This window comes from Excalfactoria chinensis, chromosome 3 (assembly GCF_039878825.1).
Source record: "Excalfactoria chinensis isolate bCotChi1 chromosome 3, bCotChi1.hap2, whole genome shotgun sequence".
Taxonomy (NCBI): domain Eukaryota; kingdom Metazoa; phylum Chordata; class Aves; order Galliformes; family Phasianidae; genus Excalfactoria; species Excalfactoria chinensis.
In genome coordinates, this window is record NC_092827.1 from 45132950 (window position 1) to 45152106 (window position 19157).

Genomic DNA, 19157 nt, shown 5'->3' on the forward strand with positions numbered 1-19157 from the left:
ATACAAGCCAGGACAGAAAACCTCTCTTGTACCTCACCCAGATAGAAGCCCCACGCTACACCAGAACGATGCTGCCCCTCTAGGCCCGAACACGGCCCTCCTCCTACTCGGGGCAGCCTAAGCTGGCACTGCTCACACGAGACGATCAGAGCCGCAGAACGAGACAACCCGCACGTCCCATAAGGGCGATGCAAAGCAGACCAGCACCGCCCCAACCCCACCACGCCCCGCGACGCTCCCTCCGCGTCCCACCCCGCCTCTTCCCTTACAGCCACGTCATTCTCTCGCCGTGGGCGGAAGTGACGGCGGCTCGCCGGGCGGCCAACGGGCGCCGCGCATGTGGCGGGGTGAGAGGTGAAAGATCAGGCGGGGCGGCAGGAAGATGGCGGTGCGTGCGGCGGGCGCCCGGCGAGAGACGCGGACTCCGTGAGGCGGGCGAAGCGATGGCGCGGCGTGCGGCGCGCTGCGGCTGAAGGCGGCCGTCGCGGGCCGTGCGCGGAGCGCTCCCCATGAGCGCGGTGCGGGGACTGGCGTGGCGCGCGCTGCACGCCCTGCTGCGCGCCTTGCTCTGCCTGCAGCGCGCGCTGCTGGCTGCTCCCCGCGCCTGGCTCCGGCGCCGCGCCGCCGCCTCCTGCGCCTTGCTGGGCCCCGCCGCCCGCGCTCTCGCCTTCCCCGGCGCGGCCCGAGGCGGGCGGCGGCCCGGCAGGAGGCGGCCCGGGATACGAGCGAGGGGCCGCGCGGACGGGCGAGCCCTGCAGAAGCTGCCGTTGCACGTGGGTCTGGTGGTGACCGAGGAGGAGCCGAGCTACGCGGACATGGCCAGCCTGGTGGTGTGGTGCATGGCGGTGGGCATCTCCTACGTCAGCGTCTACGACCACAACGGTGAGCGGCGGGAGAGCTGTCTGGAGAGCTGTGGGTCTCCCACCCCTGGAGGCTCTCGAGACCAGGTTGAAAGGGGCCATGGGCAGCCGCTGGGGAGGGCAGACCTGCCCACTGCAGGGAGTTGGGGCCGGGTGAGCTCTGCGGTGGTCCCTTCCCCTACAGCCCATTCTGTAGTATTCAGTGCTTTCCTGCTGAGGACGTGAAGCCAACTGTGTGGTAATCTCAGCTGACGGATAATCTCTGAGACCGTGGAAGCCAGCAGCTCAGGAGGGCTAATCGCATCCAAGGTGTGCTGTGCTGCTGTCCTTTCTGAGGACGAAGCTTCCTGCTGCAGATCTGGCAGTGCTTGTAGTGCCTCTCGGAGAGACTAGGAATGACTAATGTTCACCTGCTGTTCTGAACTTCTTCTGGTGGCTGTCAAGAGATGTTGTGCAGACTGGGTTTGCTCTGTAGATCTATGACTAATTAGGGGTGCTGTCTGCACTGTGTGTCTTGCGGTGGTCTTTCAGGAAGAGCTCAACAGTGCCTTTACCAAAGTAGGTGGTACCTGCTGTGGTTAAAGATATAAAACTTAGAGCTGTGGTGGCCTTATGCTTATCATAGGTATGCGTGGTTTTTAAAACTACTGCCTTCAGTGGTTGTTGTTGCACCTCTGGTCCTTCATACATAATGCAAGACTCAAGTGGCCTGACTCTTGCTAAATCTTATAAGGTCTTTCTAAGAAACTGGACTGACACCAATCCCTTACTAGTTTAAATTGACCTGTGTACAGCTGTTGCGGAACTTTGTTACGCTGTGTTTCAGTGAGAGGACACTTCCTCCTTTCAAAGTCAAGGCGTCTTCTAAATACTTGTGCAACACTTAGAGGATACAAAAGCCATTAGTGTGTTGATGCTTTTTGCTTTCAGCTTCAAAAGCGTGAAGCCAGGTGAAGTGCTACAGAGCAAGCATTGGTACTACACAAGAGTTTCCCTTGTGACCTAAAGAGAAGAACTTGATTCTATAGTCCTCGTATTTCCTGTCAAACCTCAAGTAAATTATCCTGAGGAGGGGTGGGCAATCACAGATAGTGTTACTGAGATCCTGTCTGGAAGGGTGAAATCAGCATTCAGCTTGTTTGTTTCCACTAATAGCACAATTACTTCTGCTTCTCCAGAACACGTGCTGAGTCCCAGTCAGACCTGGGACTGACTGGTACAAGGCTGTGCGTGTGATGAGCAGAAATGATAAGGCCGTCCTCTGAAAAGTGGTGCAGATGAAATAACCCTGCAGAATGGTTGTCAGGTGTTCAGAAGAACTGCTTTGAGTGGTGATTAACATGAGTGGAACTAATAAAAGGTAACAGTCAAAGTTGTGTGCTAGTAAGTTTTGTTAGTACTCTTAGGCTTGAAAATAGAGCTACAATATCGTGACACTGAGATGAAGAAATGTTTTATCCATAGCTAATTTTATTAGTCCTTAGATATCTGAATATACCACTTTAATTACCAGCTTGAATTATTGAGCATATAATTGATGAAGGCAAGCCTTAATCCACAGCAGCTAAGTGGTCTAAGTCATTAGCTATTGCCAGACTTCATACTTCATGAGACAAGCCTGCTGTTACATATCCATGTTCTTTACAGGTATATGTGTTTTCTGGGATACCAGCCATGTCTGCTTTCTGTACAGAGCCTTTTAAATTGGTGTCAGTGAGTTCTGAGTGACTAGTCATTCAAATAACTTGAGTATACACGTTTCTGGTAGTAGCAGATACACTGCCTTTCTCTTGGTGCTGAGCTCCTTACAGTGTCTGGATTGAGCATAGAGCACTTCCAAATAGGCCTGTAGCTACGCAGGACACTGTAGTACCGTGCAATCTTGTTCTTAAATGCAGTTCTAAACTATAGTGTGGTCTGAAACCCTCAGCAGTAGCATTAATATGTGAAGGTAAAAAAAAAAAAAAGACAGGTACAACTGGCTGTTATCAGTAGCAGTGGATGATCCTTAATTATGCTTTGCTTGTTGTAATCTTAGCTGAGGGTTACTTCTTGTGTGCTGTTCTGCTTCAGCAAGATCCTGTGTTCATACAGTTTACTTACTGTTGACTTAGCAAAAATGTGTTGTCACTACTGCTGCTGTCTATGGTGGAAAAGGAAACAAGGTGAGAGTACTCTGCTTCTTTATTAGAGGTAGTGGAGTATGCTTGGGTTTCTCTCCCTTCACTGCTTTTGTGTAACAGTGAGATCCTGCTCATTAAGACAGAAGGCTTTGGTTACAGGAATGCTCTTCCATGCTTGTGTTTCCTGGAAGGAAATGTCTCTTTCAATTTCCTGTAGAAAGCTCACGTTAAAACGTGACCTTAATTGGACTGCCTACAGGAAAACGGGAGGAGTGTGACATTCTTCCAAGCAGAACTACCAGATAAGCACTGGTAATTCTTATAATAAGAAATAGTTGTGAAATTCTCAGATTTTCATTAGCTAATCGAAGAGAAGATTGGTTCTGTATTCTTAGCTCTTCATAATGAATAACTCCAAAGGCAGCTTGGCTGGAGTTAGATATTCTCATGGGCAATTACGAGAAAGCTCAGTATGTTACAAATACATTGAACAATAATTGTAGAACCTCATCAGGTACTTGACTGTCTTCCCTGAATCTGAAGGTCAGTAGTCTAAAAGGTTTAAATAAGAGTGCACAATGCAGGGGGACTTCAGGATAAAGAGCTATCTTGTACTGTAGTAAACATGTTGTGATATGACATGCAGTACTCAGGTGCTTTTTCCCAAGCTGGGCCTACCGTGTCATTCTTGTGGTGTTTCTGATAGTTAGGGGCCTTTTTCTTTCTCCCACGTATCAAAATATTTTCCAGATACGCAGCAGAACTCTTAAGAGGTTCATAGTACTGTGTGCCTGAGTTCTCAATTTTAGATTAATTGAACTTTATTTAAATATAGGTTTTACTCAAGGATTTGTTTTTGTCAAAGAGATATTATTCCTCTGAGATGTTGTCACAGAAGAAGTAACTCTGCCTCCTCACACTTGAAGACTGCAGCTGCCTTTTACCACTGTTAGATGCTTTAAGCTTCTTTTGTTACTATGCTAGTTGTAGGACACTGAGATTTACTTCTGTTCATCAGTAAAGCTTTCCTGTAGTGTGGAACAAGGATGGAGCAATTTCAGGAGGCTTGCAGTCTCTCAGCATCTGGATGTTTTGGGTTCCTGAAGAGATGCTACTAGTTGGAGTGTGGTTAAAAGCCTGTAGTACTACTGTGTTGGACCTGTGTTTCTTTATCTGGGATTTAGTTTCCTGGTGAGCTGTTTTACTTCTGACCAATTTTTCTTTAAGAAATTCTTTGAAATAACAAGATGAAGTAATAATGAAATCATTTGAGGAGCTGCAGACCAGGCCTTTAGTCTCTTCTGGATTATTTGGTAGTTTAGTTGAACTGATCAACTTACAAAACTGAATGTTTGGTGTGTTTTCATGAAGAGGGAGTTAAGTATGTTGTAGCTTTTTGTCACTGAAGTGCATTTATGTCACACTGCATCTGCTGTGAGTCTTCTAATGCTATGAAACTTGACATTCAGCAACTGTTTTGGTGTTCGTTAGGTGGAGTCTTGAGACCGTGTATTTAATGTGGTCTAAGGCCAGTCTGTACATTATAGCCTTATAGGGATAGGTAGTATGGAAGTAGTAATGCTTTTTTTTCCTCTTGATAACCAGTGAATTCTTGCAGGGACGTTCTGTCCTAGAACAGGAACTGTGGGAGGAGTGGTCACTGAATTCTGATTCTGAATTCTTCCTGTTTTGCGAGCTGTAGCTTCAGTGGCTCTAACTAGAATGAAATTTAAGTGACTTCAGCTGTTTTCAAACTTGGTTTCAATATTTTTCAGGACTTCTAGAATAGATAACATTTTCTTGTGCTCGGTATCCTGGAAGGTGCAATGTAGTGACACAAACCTTACTTTCTTACTTTCAACTTCAACGTGTTCAGTTTGGGGCCTCTTGCTACAAGACAGACATGGAAGCTGTTGGAGCATGTTGAGAGAAGGACAGTGAAGCTGTGAGGGGCCTGGAGCACAAGTCTGAGGAGTGTCTGAGGGGACTGCGGTTGTTTCTTCTGGAGAAGATGAGGCTCGGGGGTGATGACCTTATCACTCTCTTCAACTACTGGAAAGGATGTTGTGGCGTGGCAAGGTGGGAATCGGCTGCTTTTCCTGTGTAACTAGTGATAGGACTGGAGGGAGCAGACTCAAGCTGTGCCAGTGAGATTCAAGTTAGACATTAGGAAAAAAACTCTTCTCTCAGAGTGGTTGGGTGCTTAAGGGAGGCTGTGGAGTCACCAGCCCTGAAGGTGTTCAAGAAACATCTAGGTGTTGTACTGAAGGAAATGATTTAGTGGAGAAATATTAGTGGTAGGTGGACAGTAGGACTGGGATGATCTTGGAGGTCTTGTCCAGCCTTGGTGACTCTGGGAGCTGGGATTGTTTAGTCTGGAGAAGAGGAGGCTCAGAAAAAGAACCTAATCGTACTCTACAACTTCCTGAAGGAAGGTTATGATGAGGAGGAGTTTATTGCCTGGGTGAAGAGGTTGAACAGGACTTGAGGAAATAGACGCAAGTTGTACAAGGGGAGGTTTAGGTTAGCTATAAGGAAGAGCTCTTTCTCTCAGAGAGAGGTCAGGCACTGGAATGGCTGCCCAGGGCGGTGGTGGTGTCGCCGTCCCTGGAAGTTTTCAAGAGGCGTCTGGATGAGGAGCTACAAGATAGGGTTTAGTGGCTTGTGGTAACAGTGTAATGGGAGGATGGTTGGACTAGATGACCTTGTAGGTCCTTTCCAACCTTGTGATTCTATGATTCTAAATTGCAGCTAACATGATTCAACGCAAGGATGAAGGTTTTCATGTGTAAAAACAGTTTCTTGAATATATATTATTTGAACTGATAGTCACAGTAAGCCTGTCCTAAGTAAACTGGCATTGAGAGAGTTGAGAAAGCAAATGACAGGAATGCTATGGAAATGTATTCTTTCATAGGCTTAGTTTGGTAAGGTTTTCTCTTGTAAGGAAGAGGTGGTTTTTCTCCTGTGATTGCTTTCTTCTGTCTTGCTTTAAATAGCAGGACAAGTGAGAATGTTTAACAGTAAGATGCTATCTAGCCATTGGTAAGTGTTGGTTTTGGTAGTCTGGCCTGACAGATGAGTGGCTGACACCACCTGGTGTTCTGAATGACAGTGGTTTCTATGATTTGACTTGTCTAAACTTGACTTGTCTAAATCATGTTTCTGGTGCACCTGCAGACTTCTGCTTGCACACTGCTTTGTCAGTCTCTAACCTTTAAATGGTGCAACACTACCGTTGACTGCAAATGGGCACAGCTTGTAACAATACCAAAGCAGAGCAAAAGGTGTGAAATAGAAAAGAATGTGTAATGGAGGACTAGTGCAGAAAGCTGACTGCTCTGGTTTGCCTCAGCTGTAGTGTGAGTGGGAACTAATGATCAGTGGTGTACTTGTCGCTTGTGTTGTGAAAATGGAATATACACATTTCTACAAGCTTGCTTTCATTTGTTACACTGCTGTTCCCAGAACAAAATAGGATTCTGTTTGGAACAGCTGAATGTGGCAGGTGAGCTAAATGAGAGTAGAAGTGAAATGCTTGTGGTTCAAGTTTTCCAGTGCTTCTGTCTATCAGGTTTTCTGTCTTAATGGTGTTTGTTCACCTGTCAATGTGAAATCAGTTATATACCATTAACAATGCTTATAATGAAGTTATTTTTTGCAGAAGATATTCAGGATGAGAAGAAAAACAGATGAATGTATCACCTGTTAAGTCATCTAATAAGTCTATACAAAACACCAGCTAATCCTAATACATCTATATTTACTCAAACTACTGCTGACATGAAAACTGGTGTTTTAGTAGTTTCTAAATGTAGATCAGGCTGAGGTGATAAAGAAAAAGCATGACTGGAAAGTTGTATGCAAGTTCAGTGTTTCTTGAGTAGTAAGTTGATTGTATGGACAGTTTTTTGACTGGTCTGCAGAAGTCCTTGCCTTAGGATCGCTGAATGAAACTTAAGCTCTTGGCAGCAACCCCTGAATGCCAAGTGATAAAAGGGTTATCAGTTCTAATGTAAATATGCATATCTGTACTCTTTCATTGTAAAGTAAATATTTAGGCTTTAATACTTAATTTTACCATAATTTTTAATTAGAAGTAGTGTAGTGTAACTAAAAGCTGGAATTTTAGAACAGCAATCCAAGCATGTTTGCTTAACCAAGTTTTTGTAGACTCCTGAACTCAAAATGCATCTATGATAAGCATGCAAGTTTGAAAAGGCTGTGGGAGCTGCATCAGTTCATTACATGATAGAGCTTGTGAAATTCTCTTATTAGGAAATTTTTGACGTTGGCAATTGCACGAGTGAGTAGTTACTGTGACCTGATGCCCTGATTTAGTTGTCTTCTGGATCAGTTTATAGTGAATTGCTTTCTTAGATTATAGTTTTACTAATATGTGTGTAAGTGAATACAGGTGTCAGCAGCAAATATACAGCACTGTGGGGCAGTAAGGAAGCTAGGTGTTATGATGACGTGATGGTCTTGTGCTGCTGGGATATTGCTGTCTCAAACTGTTGCTCAGCATACTAAAGACAGCAAAGTGATTCTTAAAGTGATTGCATCTCTTATGCAATTGTGAACTGCTGCTTAAACCAGGCTGTGTACAAGAGGAACAGAAGCACATGAGAGTTGTCTCCCCGTATATGCTTTGCAAGGTCACTGGAGTTAGTCATGTGCAGTAGCACTTGCTTTTGATTCTTATCATACTTGTGCATTCCAGTTTGAAACCAGTATTGGCCATTTGATTTTCTTCCCCCAGTACAGTGTCAGATCTGTTTTTATAGCACTGTAGTTTGTGGCTGACATGTAACTTTTTTTTTTTAAAGGTATTTTCAAGAGGAATAATTCAAGACTGATGGATGAGATTTTAAAGCAGGAGCAAGAACTCTTAGGATTAGACTGCTCCAAATACACAGTGGAATTTGCAAGTCAAGATAAAGCTGATCAAGGTAAGGTGAACTGAGAGTGGACAGAAACTAATATGACTTCAGTTATGGATCATAATGGATCATAATTCCGCTTTTACTTAAACACATTCAGATACATGATGATCTTTTCCTTCATTAGCCTCTGATAATCAGAATACATGCAACATTCTGGGGTTAGTGTTAAGCTTTCAGTATGATTGCGTTTATGACTCATAGTGAAGTCTTGTTCTTCCCTATGTCTGGGCGTTGTTACTGGGTCTAGTCTTTCTGCTAGCAAAACAGTGACCCCTTTAATGCATGAGTGCAACTCAGCTTTCCACTGCTTGAGTGAAATTAATTCTTTTGAGGAGAGACTTGAAAAAGGAAGGGAACTAATATTAGGTTAGTAATGCGTGCAGTTCTTTCTCCAAACTTATGCTTTACCTCAAAGTTGGAAGGATGTGGAAGAGCAGAACTGTTGGTTATCGTGTTAATGTGTAACAATGAATACAAAGGGCATACAGAATACTAATCTGTCAATGCTGGTATGTCAAAGACTGTTTCTCTGTATGACAAATTGATCAAATATTCTCAAGGTTTTTTTTATTGTGTTGGCCTTTGATAAACTGAGTGTAGGTGTTCTGATGTGTATTCAAATGAACACAAAATACAATTGTAAGCAGTTAGATTCATTACTGGCAAAACTTGTGTATTTTAATGTTAGTGTGCTTTGTATTTAACCCAGTTACTTCAAGCTGGGCTAAATACAGCAGTTATTTGTAGCCGTTAGCTTCCTTGGTAAGTTTATCTCAGGTTTTTATCCTGCCTCACAATAGCATAGGCATTCATGAGATTATGCCTGTTATTTAAGGGGCTATTTTGCAGCAATTATAGTTCAGTGGATAAACTCTGGTAGTGTTACATAGCTCCTACCTTCTCTGTATTAAGTAATCTTAGGATCAGTGTTGCAGCATCACTTCTTGATTGCTTTTGGAGTGCTGTGGAAATCCTGTGTTTGGGGAGAGCTGTAGCTTAATCCTGTTGTCAAATTAATATTCAAAGTAGTTGAAGCACTCTCTTGAAAAGTATAAGAGTAGGATCTTTTTATATTGCTTGTCAAACCCAGATCGGTAATTCAGTACCTGTTCTTAGTGCTTTTCATGACTGTTAGAACCTACACAAATTTCTCTGGAACAAACTGCATTTGAGGACTGACTTTAAGCCATTTCTCACAGGCCTCCTCATAATAGTTGCTTTAGGCTTGGTTTTTAGCAATAGCCAATCCATAAGTTTCTTATGAACTTCTTTAACAGCTGAGTGATGTATACTTAGGACTATTTATATATTATATGAAGTAAACTAAGTTACTTTGTCGCACCCTGTGAATATTTAAAGCACATTTAAAACTGTATTTCTGTTACTTTTAAACTGTGTTTTGTACTTTCAGTTTTAAATTGCCAATCTACATTGAAGGTGCTGTCTCCAGAAGATGGAAAAGCAGACATAGTAAAAGCTGCTCAGAACTTTTGTCAGTTGGTAGCACAACAGCAGAGAACATATACAGACCTGGATGTGAATGTGTTAGGCAACTTGTTAAGTAGTAAGTATGATATCCTCCTTTAGGAGGAGGGAAACGTGCAATTCATAACTAATTTGATTTCTTATATGCTTATAACATGTATGTATCTTTGTGTATAGTCTATCAGAATAAGTTATGCTGAGTGCCATCAAACTTATGCTCAAAACTCTTGCTGTTTTACTGCTTAGATCTGTTTAAAGAAAAAACTCCAAAGAAAACCCTAAGCTAAGTTGAAGAGTCTCATTTTCACAGAATTTACAAGCTTTATGGGATGTTCTGGAAAAAAAAAAAGTACTTCTGGGATAAGCTGAAACTAGACTTACAAGTAAGGTTATCTTCTTGCAAGCTAGCATGCTGCAAGCCTAGGTGTGAGCGGGGAGGTCTTTACAAATCTAGTTACAGGAATTAAAACTGCCTAACCACTGGCCCTGAGTTGAATGCAAATAACAGGGTACTTGCTGATCCTTTGCTGCTTTGTAACCCATGTCAGTTATCTCCATTACTAATTCATGCAGATTACTGACTCTGTGCTGAGGTTGCATGGCTACTTGCAATAGCTGTGAAAAGGGCAGGGCTGCCCCCATTGCCTGTGAGGAAGAAACGGCATTGAGCTGAGGAGCTGGAGTACTTTGTCAACTTCTCTAGATGATCAGTGCATGTTAAGTGCAGCTGGGGTCAGGTTTCAGGTTCATTCAACTTGGATGTCTGCAGGCAAGCTGAGTGCCTGGTACGTTGTTACAGCATGGCTTCCATTAATTGGAGTCTAGAGAGATTCCTCTCTTCCCTTCCTCATTCCCCAAACAAGTAATCAGCTGAATTCTGGACTGGATCTGTTGCAGTGCAAGTTTAGTCTTAATCCCAACTGAATTTTCCCTTTTTTAAGCATATGGCATCTTCTTACAGTAGTGGAATTATTAAATGGGTGTTTAATATGACCCCTGAGGAAGTAACTTAGGTGTCTAGCCTGTTGTGCCCTAAGGCAATTTAAGAAAGCGGATAATTGCTTCTGTAGGACAGTCACTGGTCTTGAAGAACTGGTGCCAGTGGTACCCGTATGTGTATTCTGACCATTGATGCTGCAGTAGAGTTTATCAAACACTTGTTTCTGATCTGCTATCCTTGCATGTGTCTATTGTTCACGTAATGCATGATAGCTGAGCACAGAAAAAGAAATCTAGATTTTTAGTCTGTCAAAACTGTAAACTTTCAAAATAGATTAATTGTGTGGCTTGTAACTAAAGACAATATCAGTAATGAGTCCTGCTTATTAATCTGTGTGTTTTTAATGTCTAAGACAGCTGGAAGAATTAGTCTTCCATGACTGACTTAGTTCATGAAACTGCTTGTTTTTGTTGTCATGTTTAGTTTCAGTGTATTTTCAGTTGCAAGGTATTGAATGTAAATGTCTGAGTTGCTGATCTAAATCCAGAAGGAATTCTGAAAAATGGTATCTACCTAGCAATAATCCTAGGCTTTTCATTCAGGAGCATTCTGTACGCCTCTGATTTTTTTTCACATATTGATTTAAGTACATGATAATATAGTTTTTTATACTTTCCTCATGTAGAATGTGCTTATTTAAAGTCTGGTTCTGAAGTGATGGGGGTTTTAACTTAAGTGGCTTTTTAGATTCTTCATTCTTGTTCAGATCCTTACAGCTTAAGTTTTCTTCAGTGTAGCTGTGGTTTGTTCTCAGCGAACTTGCTTTCAGGAAAAGTAGGTGCCAGCTATATTATAAATACCTCTACTTTGTCTCCCTTTCCAGTAATTAATATGATGATAATGCTGTTCAAGTTGGCCTGGTTAATCTATGTAGAGAAGTGGTAATGTCAGTTCTACAAATTCATTCATGTTTCCCTCATAAAATTTCTGGCTTAGAAGGGATATTGTGAGATTTCTTTTTCTTGAGTGTCTGAGCCTTCTTGCCTCCTCATGGATTCTGCTCCCAAGTCCTGTCTTTTGTGTGCTGAACTTTAATCACAGAATCACAGAATTGTAGGGGTTGGAAGGGACCTCTAGAGATCATCGAGTCCAACCCCCCTGCCAAAGCAGGCTCCCTACACCACGTTGCACAGGTAGGCGTCCAGGCGGGTCTTGAATATCTCCAGAGAAGGAGACTCCACCACCTCCCTGGGCAGCCTGTTCCAGTGCTCCGTCACCCTCACTGTAAAGAAGTTCTTGCGCACATTCGTGCGGAACTTCCTATGCTGAAGTACATTTCTTCTGCTCTGAGGGATTTTCCACATGCAAAGTATCTGTAGTGTTGATGTGTTTAGATAGAGAAATGGATGCAAGGTAGGAAGCACAGTACTGTATTTAAAAAGGCTGTTCTGACAGTAATACTACATACTGTTCATTTTCCTTCTTCAGATAGGAGCCAGAAGGAAATATTAGAATTAACTGGGCTCTCTGAAGGTCTTTTCCTGTTTGAAAAAGTCATTGCAGTGTTGGAAGATCCTGCTGCTGAACTGACCAGCTGAGGAATACTCAGCTTCTGAATCAGCTGATGAGTAAAGCTGTCCACTTCCACCAGAATCCCCACTTCTAAGTATTTGCTGCTTCCCTGCAAAGCTGTTTCATACTAACATACTAGCTTACCAATAAATAAGCAGCTTCAGCTTTATACTTCTCTGTTCTCTTTGAGATAAGCTCTAAACTGCGGCTTTTGTAGAAGTGCTTAGGGAATGCTTGAGGAAAGTAGCTTATTTGTCTCTGATGAGAAGTTTACTGTTGTGATGATTCAGTGAGGAGGGAGGATATGATTTTATTTTAAATCTTCAGCTTGAAGTTTATAATGGGAGTGGAGGGAAGAAATCATATGGGACCTTAGTTTTTTTGTTCTTCCTGATGTTAAGTTCCTCTAAGTTTAGGCTAGCATGGGTTTTCTTTAAAAAAATAATGATAATAATCTGAAGTTAGCAGCAAGTAGGCAGCATTGAATTTTGTCATTTGCTAAAGGTAAGAATTACACAGTGCAAGCACTCCTGCAGTTAAGTTGTGGAATTAGTGGATAGTAGGAAGTGCAACAGGAAATATTGTGGAGTAACCATTGCTTGTAGCAACGTTATAGCAACGTAGGATTATGACTGCTGAAATGCTTTTTGAGGAGACAAGTGCATGAAGAACAGCTTACTTTTTTGGTCTCCTTTTGGTATAGTATTGTTTTTCACTTAATAAACGCACTGGACTTGTTAGAGAAAGCTGGACTAAGACCGTTCATTCTAAGCATGTTGCCTATGTCAGTTCTAGTCTGTAGTACTTCGGGTATGACAAATTGTATGGAAGGGGCCAGTAATTGTCGTCTTCCTTGGAAGGTCAGTAGGAAGCTCTCATGGTGAACAAGACAGCAAGCTACTGAAGACTTAAGTAGTTTTTTTAACATGGGGAAAATCCCAAGTACATAACTGTAATACTTCTACTTTCTGGGGAGTGAGATTTACTACCTTGAACAGCTGTTTATATGCCCAGTTCCAAAGACTGGGAGTAGATAATGAAATCATCAGAGTGCTGATTAGACTAGTTGAACAACAGTGGCTGGGGTTTTTCAATCTGGATAGTAAGAGTGTAGGTGCCTAATGAACTGGGTTTCATAGTCATGTGTGGATCCTGTCTGCTTACTAACGAGGAATAAGGCAATTTTTTTTTTGCTCACTCTAACCAGGGAGATGCCACCTGCAACAGTTTGTCTGCAACTTTGCAGTAGGAATTTTTACGTGTCTGTGTAGCTCTATTCTGAGCAATCAGGCAGTTAATCTGGCAGTACGTTTTTACAATATATTTTCTTGCTAATCAGTGATACCAAGTGTTCTTTTTTTCTATGAAATGTCCTTAAGGTTTTTTGCTAGTGGCTCTTCTACTCGACAGTAAATCTGCATAGTTAAGACTACAGTAAGTAGTAAGTATGTGCTAAGATGTAATATGTTCTGCTCTATTAAAAGTTTGCCAAGACAAAGGTAGAGCAAGTCAGCTGTAACCTCACTATTATGGTTTGCTGTTATTTAAAACAACCTAACTGTTCCCATCAGTGCCTTTCCAAGTATTTGAAAACTGAAAGTATTCAGTTATAAAGCAGATGCCCTGAGACTTAAAGACAATTCTTCTAGGGAGTTTGTCAAAGCCTAACTTAAGTTGTTCTTACAGGTACAAGTGGATTTCCAGATCCTGATTTAGTCTTGAAGTTTGGTCCTGTGGACAGCACATTAGGGTTCCTTCCCTGGCACATCAGACTAACAGAGATCATGTGAGTTGTCTATAATTGCTGTGGAAACAGATTGAAATAATATCTTAGCCAAATAAGTCTGTGTGACCGACCTAACTGAAAAAGCTGTAAGAGGAAACGTGTTTAGACAAAAATATCCACACCTTGATGTCAGGGTTTAAGTTATTAAATAAGAACCTGTCAAATACTTCCTGCATTGTTGCTGTTTCAGTTGTGGTGAGGCAACAGCAAACTTTCCTTCTGTTACCTTCTATTCTCTGTGATCTGATCCAAGTTCAGTTGGTGTTCCTTAAATGGGTTCTAGTACCTTTCAGCTTTCTGTGTCCTTTATATTGTTACGTTATCCTATCAGGGAAACTAGATGATGCCTCTAGATTGCTGTTCATCTTTAACAACTAAACTGACTTTGGTTGCTGTATTTCTTAAGTCTAAGAGCATTTATAAGGGCACTGGAAAACATGTCTGGACACAACTGTTTTTCTTCAACTTTTGCACAATGTGAAAGTGCCTTTGTAATACAATGGGCAGGTTTCAATTGAAATAGTGGCAGAATACTGACAACTTAATTACTATGGAGTTGCATGAGGGCTACAAGTATTGAGAAACTATCATGTTGCAAAGACAATAACTTGTTTTCAGTAGACTGGCTGGCATTATCAATCATGTGATATTTAAATTTATAATGCTTATTAATATTTTCTATTTCGCTTTCTCAGTTCTTTGCCTTCCCACCAGAACATCAGCTATGAAGACTTTTTCTCTGCCCTCCATCGCTATGCAGCCTGTGAGCAACGCTGGGGAAAGTGACTTTTGGCTGAGCACACTGAGTTGTGCTTTCCGTAGAAAGGAATTGATGTCTGTTTACAACCACCTGTGACCCATAAGTCTGGTTCATAGTCCTTTCTTAATTTATCAACAAATTCAATAAAGTGTCTTACCTTTCTAAAGAGTCTGTGTGAATGCGTGAGAATCTGTGGGGAAAGGGAAATCACCATGTTTGCTTTATCATAAGATGTTTATTGCAAGCAAAGCTCTTCAAACCTGAATTACCCTCACTGTTATGTTCTGATGACCAGAAGAGCATGCAAGAGCTTGTGTGAAGTTCACAGGACAATGTAGGTAAGACTGTTACCCCCTTGAAGGTTCATGTCCCTCAGGTTTATTTCTTCTTAATTCTTCATGGTCAGAATTTCAGAGCTCATCACCTGATTATTCTGTATTTACTATGTGATGTTTGAATTTTAGAAGTCTGTATTGGTTCTGTTAACAGCTTAATAGACTGCTACTTAGTTGTCAGGGCTAAGTCAGCAGTAGCTCTAGAAGTGTGAAAAGGTTCTGTTAAAGAAGAACAGAAGCTTCTGTGGTAAGTGGATTAGGCCGTATGTTTATTAACGCTCATACTGTGCTTTTCTTTTTTTAAAGAGGTAAAAGTGAAAAAGCAGAGTACTCCTACAGCTTTGAGTGATATTTCTATCGTCAGGCCCATTTTCTATGGGGAATAATTATAAACATAATTCCACATAGGATTCTAGCCTAAGGTGACATGCTGGCTAAGGCACTGGCATCACCTGTGGGGGAAGACTCTACAAATGTGCTAGGTCAGCTGATGCAGCTGCTGTCACTTTTTTGATGTGCTTGTGTACACAGCAGAGGAGTGCTTAAGCCATCTACTAGGTTTATTTTGAGCTGTGCATTAGAAGCTTCAATGGTGTTTCACAACAAATGAGAAGAAGGTCAAATGAAGCTGCACCAACAATCAATACCTCAAATCTGAGAACATAGCTAGGAGTCTTCGTTGTGGAATGTCTTATTCTAGTTGTACTGTCCATACTGGAAGGTCTTGGAAGTTAAGTTGTCATAGCAGCGTTTGGATGAAGCAGTATCCTCAGAGTTGTGTTATTTGGACACAAACACGAATGTTTCAGTGTTCTGGCCAGCATGCTACCATGCTACAGGACTTGTAGGTGCTTCATCCTGGAAGTTTTTTCCTTTATCCCTCCCCTTTTGGAAATGAGCCTGGATTTATTTTCTTCAGTTTAGATCTGTCACTGGGAAGAAATACTTCCCAGGAGGATTGCAAGACTTGAAAATACTGTTTCACAAAGAAGGGAGCTTTAATTATAATAACGTTGTAAGCTTATGCAGTCTCTTAGTTGTAGGCTTTGGTTTGTATTTGCCATGCTAAGATTGGATTTCAGTTATAAAAGAGGGCTGGTGGTCTATTTTGTTTGAAAGAAAAAGCAGTTTAATCAGCTAACGTTCTTAACATAAAGGGTCTAACGGGAGGTCCCGTTAGAGCTGGAATATAGTTGGCTACCCTTTACAGTTTGATTTCTGATGTTTGCCAGTGATGATATTGCAGAGAAGATGAACAGTCGTGCTGTGTTCCCTGGGTTTTGCTTTTGCCACAGGAGAGGCTTCTCACCAAGAGTTAGGTTTAACTTTTTTGTTGGTGAATGAGTAGCATGTTGGAGGGGAATCCTGAGTATCGAAGGCTGACTGCATTATGAATTTGACTTCTATCAAAATGAAAGGTTGTGTATAAATTCCCATGTATGCATGCTGGTATGTCACTAAAGCAGTTCTGGTGCTGACAGTAGAGACGAACATGAGAAGAGTTCTCAAAAGTAATCTTGTTTGTGTTCGGCTGCCAAAGAATACTTATTTTATCCGAGCTGCTGTCGGTCCTCTGGTTCCTGCACATCTCAACTAACAAACTTTGTTTTCATTGTAGATTGGTCTCAAAGTCTAGAACTTGTCTACAGAGGGATGTCTAATGAAACTAAAAAATTATTAGTTCAGCTGCATTTGATTCAGCTTAATCAAATCTCTCCCGATGGCTACTTTAATTGTAAATGTCCATCCTGAAATTAATGGAGTTGAACTAATCCATGTTGGGATTATTTTTACTGTCCCTGTGTGGGCGATCCTCAGTGAGCTGTGCCAAACACACTGTGTATCCACCACTTGATCTCTGAATGTATGTTGCTGCAGTTAGCACCTCCCCGGCTTGCTCTGTGAGATCTGTGGTATAGCTGTGATGTTCTGTATGGCTGTAGTCTCTGGGTACTTGTACATAGTGTGTAAAACAAATTTTATGACAAGGGAATCATTTTATTGAATTTTATTATTGGAAGTTAATCTGTAAAACAAGAAATCAATAAAAGACTATAATCTTTCTACAGCCTTTTGTGATATGTGAATACTTGTATGGTGTAATCTTAAGCATATTGCTGCACTGCTGAGAAAGTAGGGAACTTCACATTTCATGCCTTTTTTTATATTATTCCTAAATTATTTGCTATATTGTAAGAACTAGGGATGGCTTTTCTCCTGTTAACCACTCCTAACTTCTAAGAAGCTCTTCTGAAAGCTTTACTGTTGACAGTGTTTACCGTAAAGCTCTTAGATAGCCCTTGGAACCTGCTAAACTTGTTTCTGACTGCTTAAGAGCTTGCTGCTTCTGCCTGTTGCTGAGTCAATCCTGAGCTGTGGGCTGTGCTGTGATTCCTGACATCACTGGTTTGGATCAGGGTCAAACTGAGGGTGTGGAAGAAGCAAGTGCAGTCTGAGTGATGTGTTGGAAAGTGTCTTCAGGCAAGGCTTGGATAAACACTGGGGGTCTTGGTGTCCATGAGCCAGCAGTGGGTCACTGCTGCAAAGTCCAGTAGTCTCCTGGGCTGTGCTGAGTGTTAACCAGCAGGTGAAGGGAGGTGGTCCTTCACTGACATCTGGTGAGAGTGCAAATCCAGCAAGGGGCTGTATTATGAAATGGAGAACAGTTATTTCAGAGAGGATCTGCACAGCAAGTCATCTAACACAGCAGGGGATGAGTATATGATGCTTTAGCTGTTGCTCCAAATGCTTCTACTTTATCACTGAGGAAAGTAGTACATGATTAAGCACAACTGGGACTGCTTGGCTCACTCCACATAACTGAAGGAGTGTGCTGGGTCCTGGCAGTGGTGAGTTTTCAGTAAGCATACCAATTAACACTTGTGTCTCAGAATCCCAGCTGTTGACAGGGAGACTAGATTCTTTACTCAGTTGTTTCACAACAGAGGTTTTCCTTTGTTGCCTCTCAACACACTTTTCAGGTGTTTTTTTTTTCCCCCCTTCCTTTTCAGTAATATTGGCGTGCTGTTCCTTGGGAGTGGAAGCTCCTGATGGGAGAACTGTAGCATTATTGGAGGTAACTGTTCACTAGGTTCACCCTAGATGATGCAAATAAAACTACCAGTGGATGGTGAATGCAGAGGAAATCATGTTATTTTTTTACCACGTTAGTTTACTCTTAACTTCAAGATTGCCAGCATTAAGCTGCTCATTGAAAGTCAGTTTGGTTGTGTCTGGTGTGCTTCAGGAGGTCGGGGCTCTCAGCTGGCTTTTAATAGTCAGCACAGCACCAGTGGCTCTCCATCCATAATGTAGTTGATATTCATTATTGGAATTGGGAGTTCACTGTATGGTGAAAATTCAAGAAAGCCAAGTTCTAGCTCATGCTATGCAAAACTTCCCAATGAGTGCTGCTGTGAAGGTTACAATTTGTCCCATTTTTACCACACCATGAATGACTACATGGCTTCTAGCTATTTTCTAGGTGCTAAGCTGCTTTGATAAGCTTGAAATGCTAAGCTGAACAAATCAAAGGCTGCGCTTTAAACTTCTGCACTTTCCCCTCAGATCTGACAAATTTAAACAGAGACTTGCAAGCACTTCATCTGCTGTATGTTCTTCTATTAAATGGTACAAGGCCTCACTGATTTCTGTTGAATCAGTTTGTGGAGAGCCTTAGGATTGTTCTTTAATTGCATCCGAAACAACTTTTTCAGATGATGAATAATGTTATGTATTACAGAGAAGCATGCCTCAGCCTTAACTTTGAAGCACTTCACAAATTAATGTTTAATGGAACTGTTTGCCTTGAGGTCTTTGCTGCGCTATCTAACTGGCTGAACACGAATGCAAGCTGGGGCTGTTTCATCTCCCTGTCAAGCCTTGCTGCTTTAGTATGGCATGTGTTTTCTGGCTGTGTTGGTTTTCAGTACTTCTCTTTCTCCTTGGCCTGCAAAAATACCTAGGCCTCGCCTTGCAACAAAAACATCAGGAGCCTCTAATGGATCGATTGTTTAGGAAGCATTGTTTATGAGAATGTTTACTTGAGCTAAACCCTTGGCTGTTATGACAGATTTGTAATATAGCTCAAGTGGGCATTAGAGTTTTGGTAGCTGATAAGCTGAAAGGAAAGGTTTGTCTTGCTCCTTGGCTGCAGGTGTTTATTGTAATTGTAATGGAAATGTTCTGATTCGGCTATCAAATGTAAAGGCTTCCTGTGGGACTCCGGGTTCAGAAATTGTACAGAAGTTGCCTCTTGGTTGGTGAGGTGCCTACTCACTTGGAGAACACAAAGGCATCTGAAAAAGTGTCTGCTGACACCAGGGTGTTTTTGTTAAACTGATTTCATGA

At 41.9% G+C, this 19157-nt stretch overlaps 1 protein-coding gene across 1 annotated transcript; it reads left to right on the top strand.

Annotated features, from left to right (window-relative positions):
- The first annotated feature begins 375 nt into the window (after positions 1-375).
- Positions 376-16874, top strand: NUS1 (NUS1 dehydrodolichyl diphosphate synthase subunit). Its single transcript, XM_072332036.1, has 5 exons — positions 376-882; positions 7813-7935; positions 9341-9493; positions 13613-13712; positions 14408-16874. Exons 1-5 carry the CDS (start codon positions 510-512, stop codon positions 14496-14498), a joined length of 840 nt encoding a protein of 279 aa, XP_072188137.1. The 5' UTR covers positions 376-509; the 3' UTR covers positions 14499-16874.
- The last annotated feature ends 2283 nt before the right edge of the window (positions 16875-19157 follow it).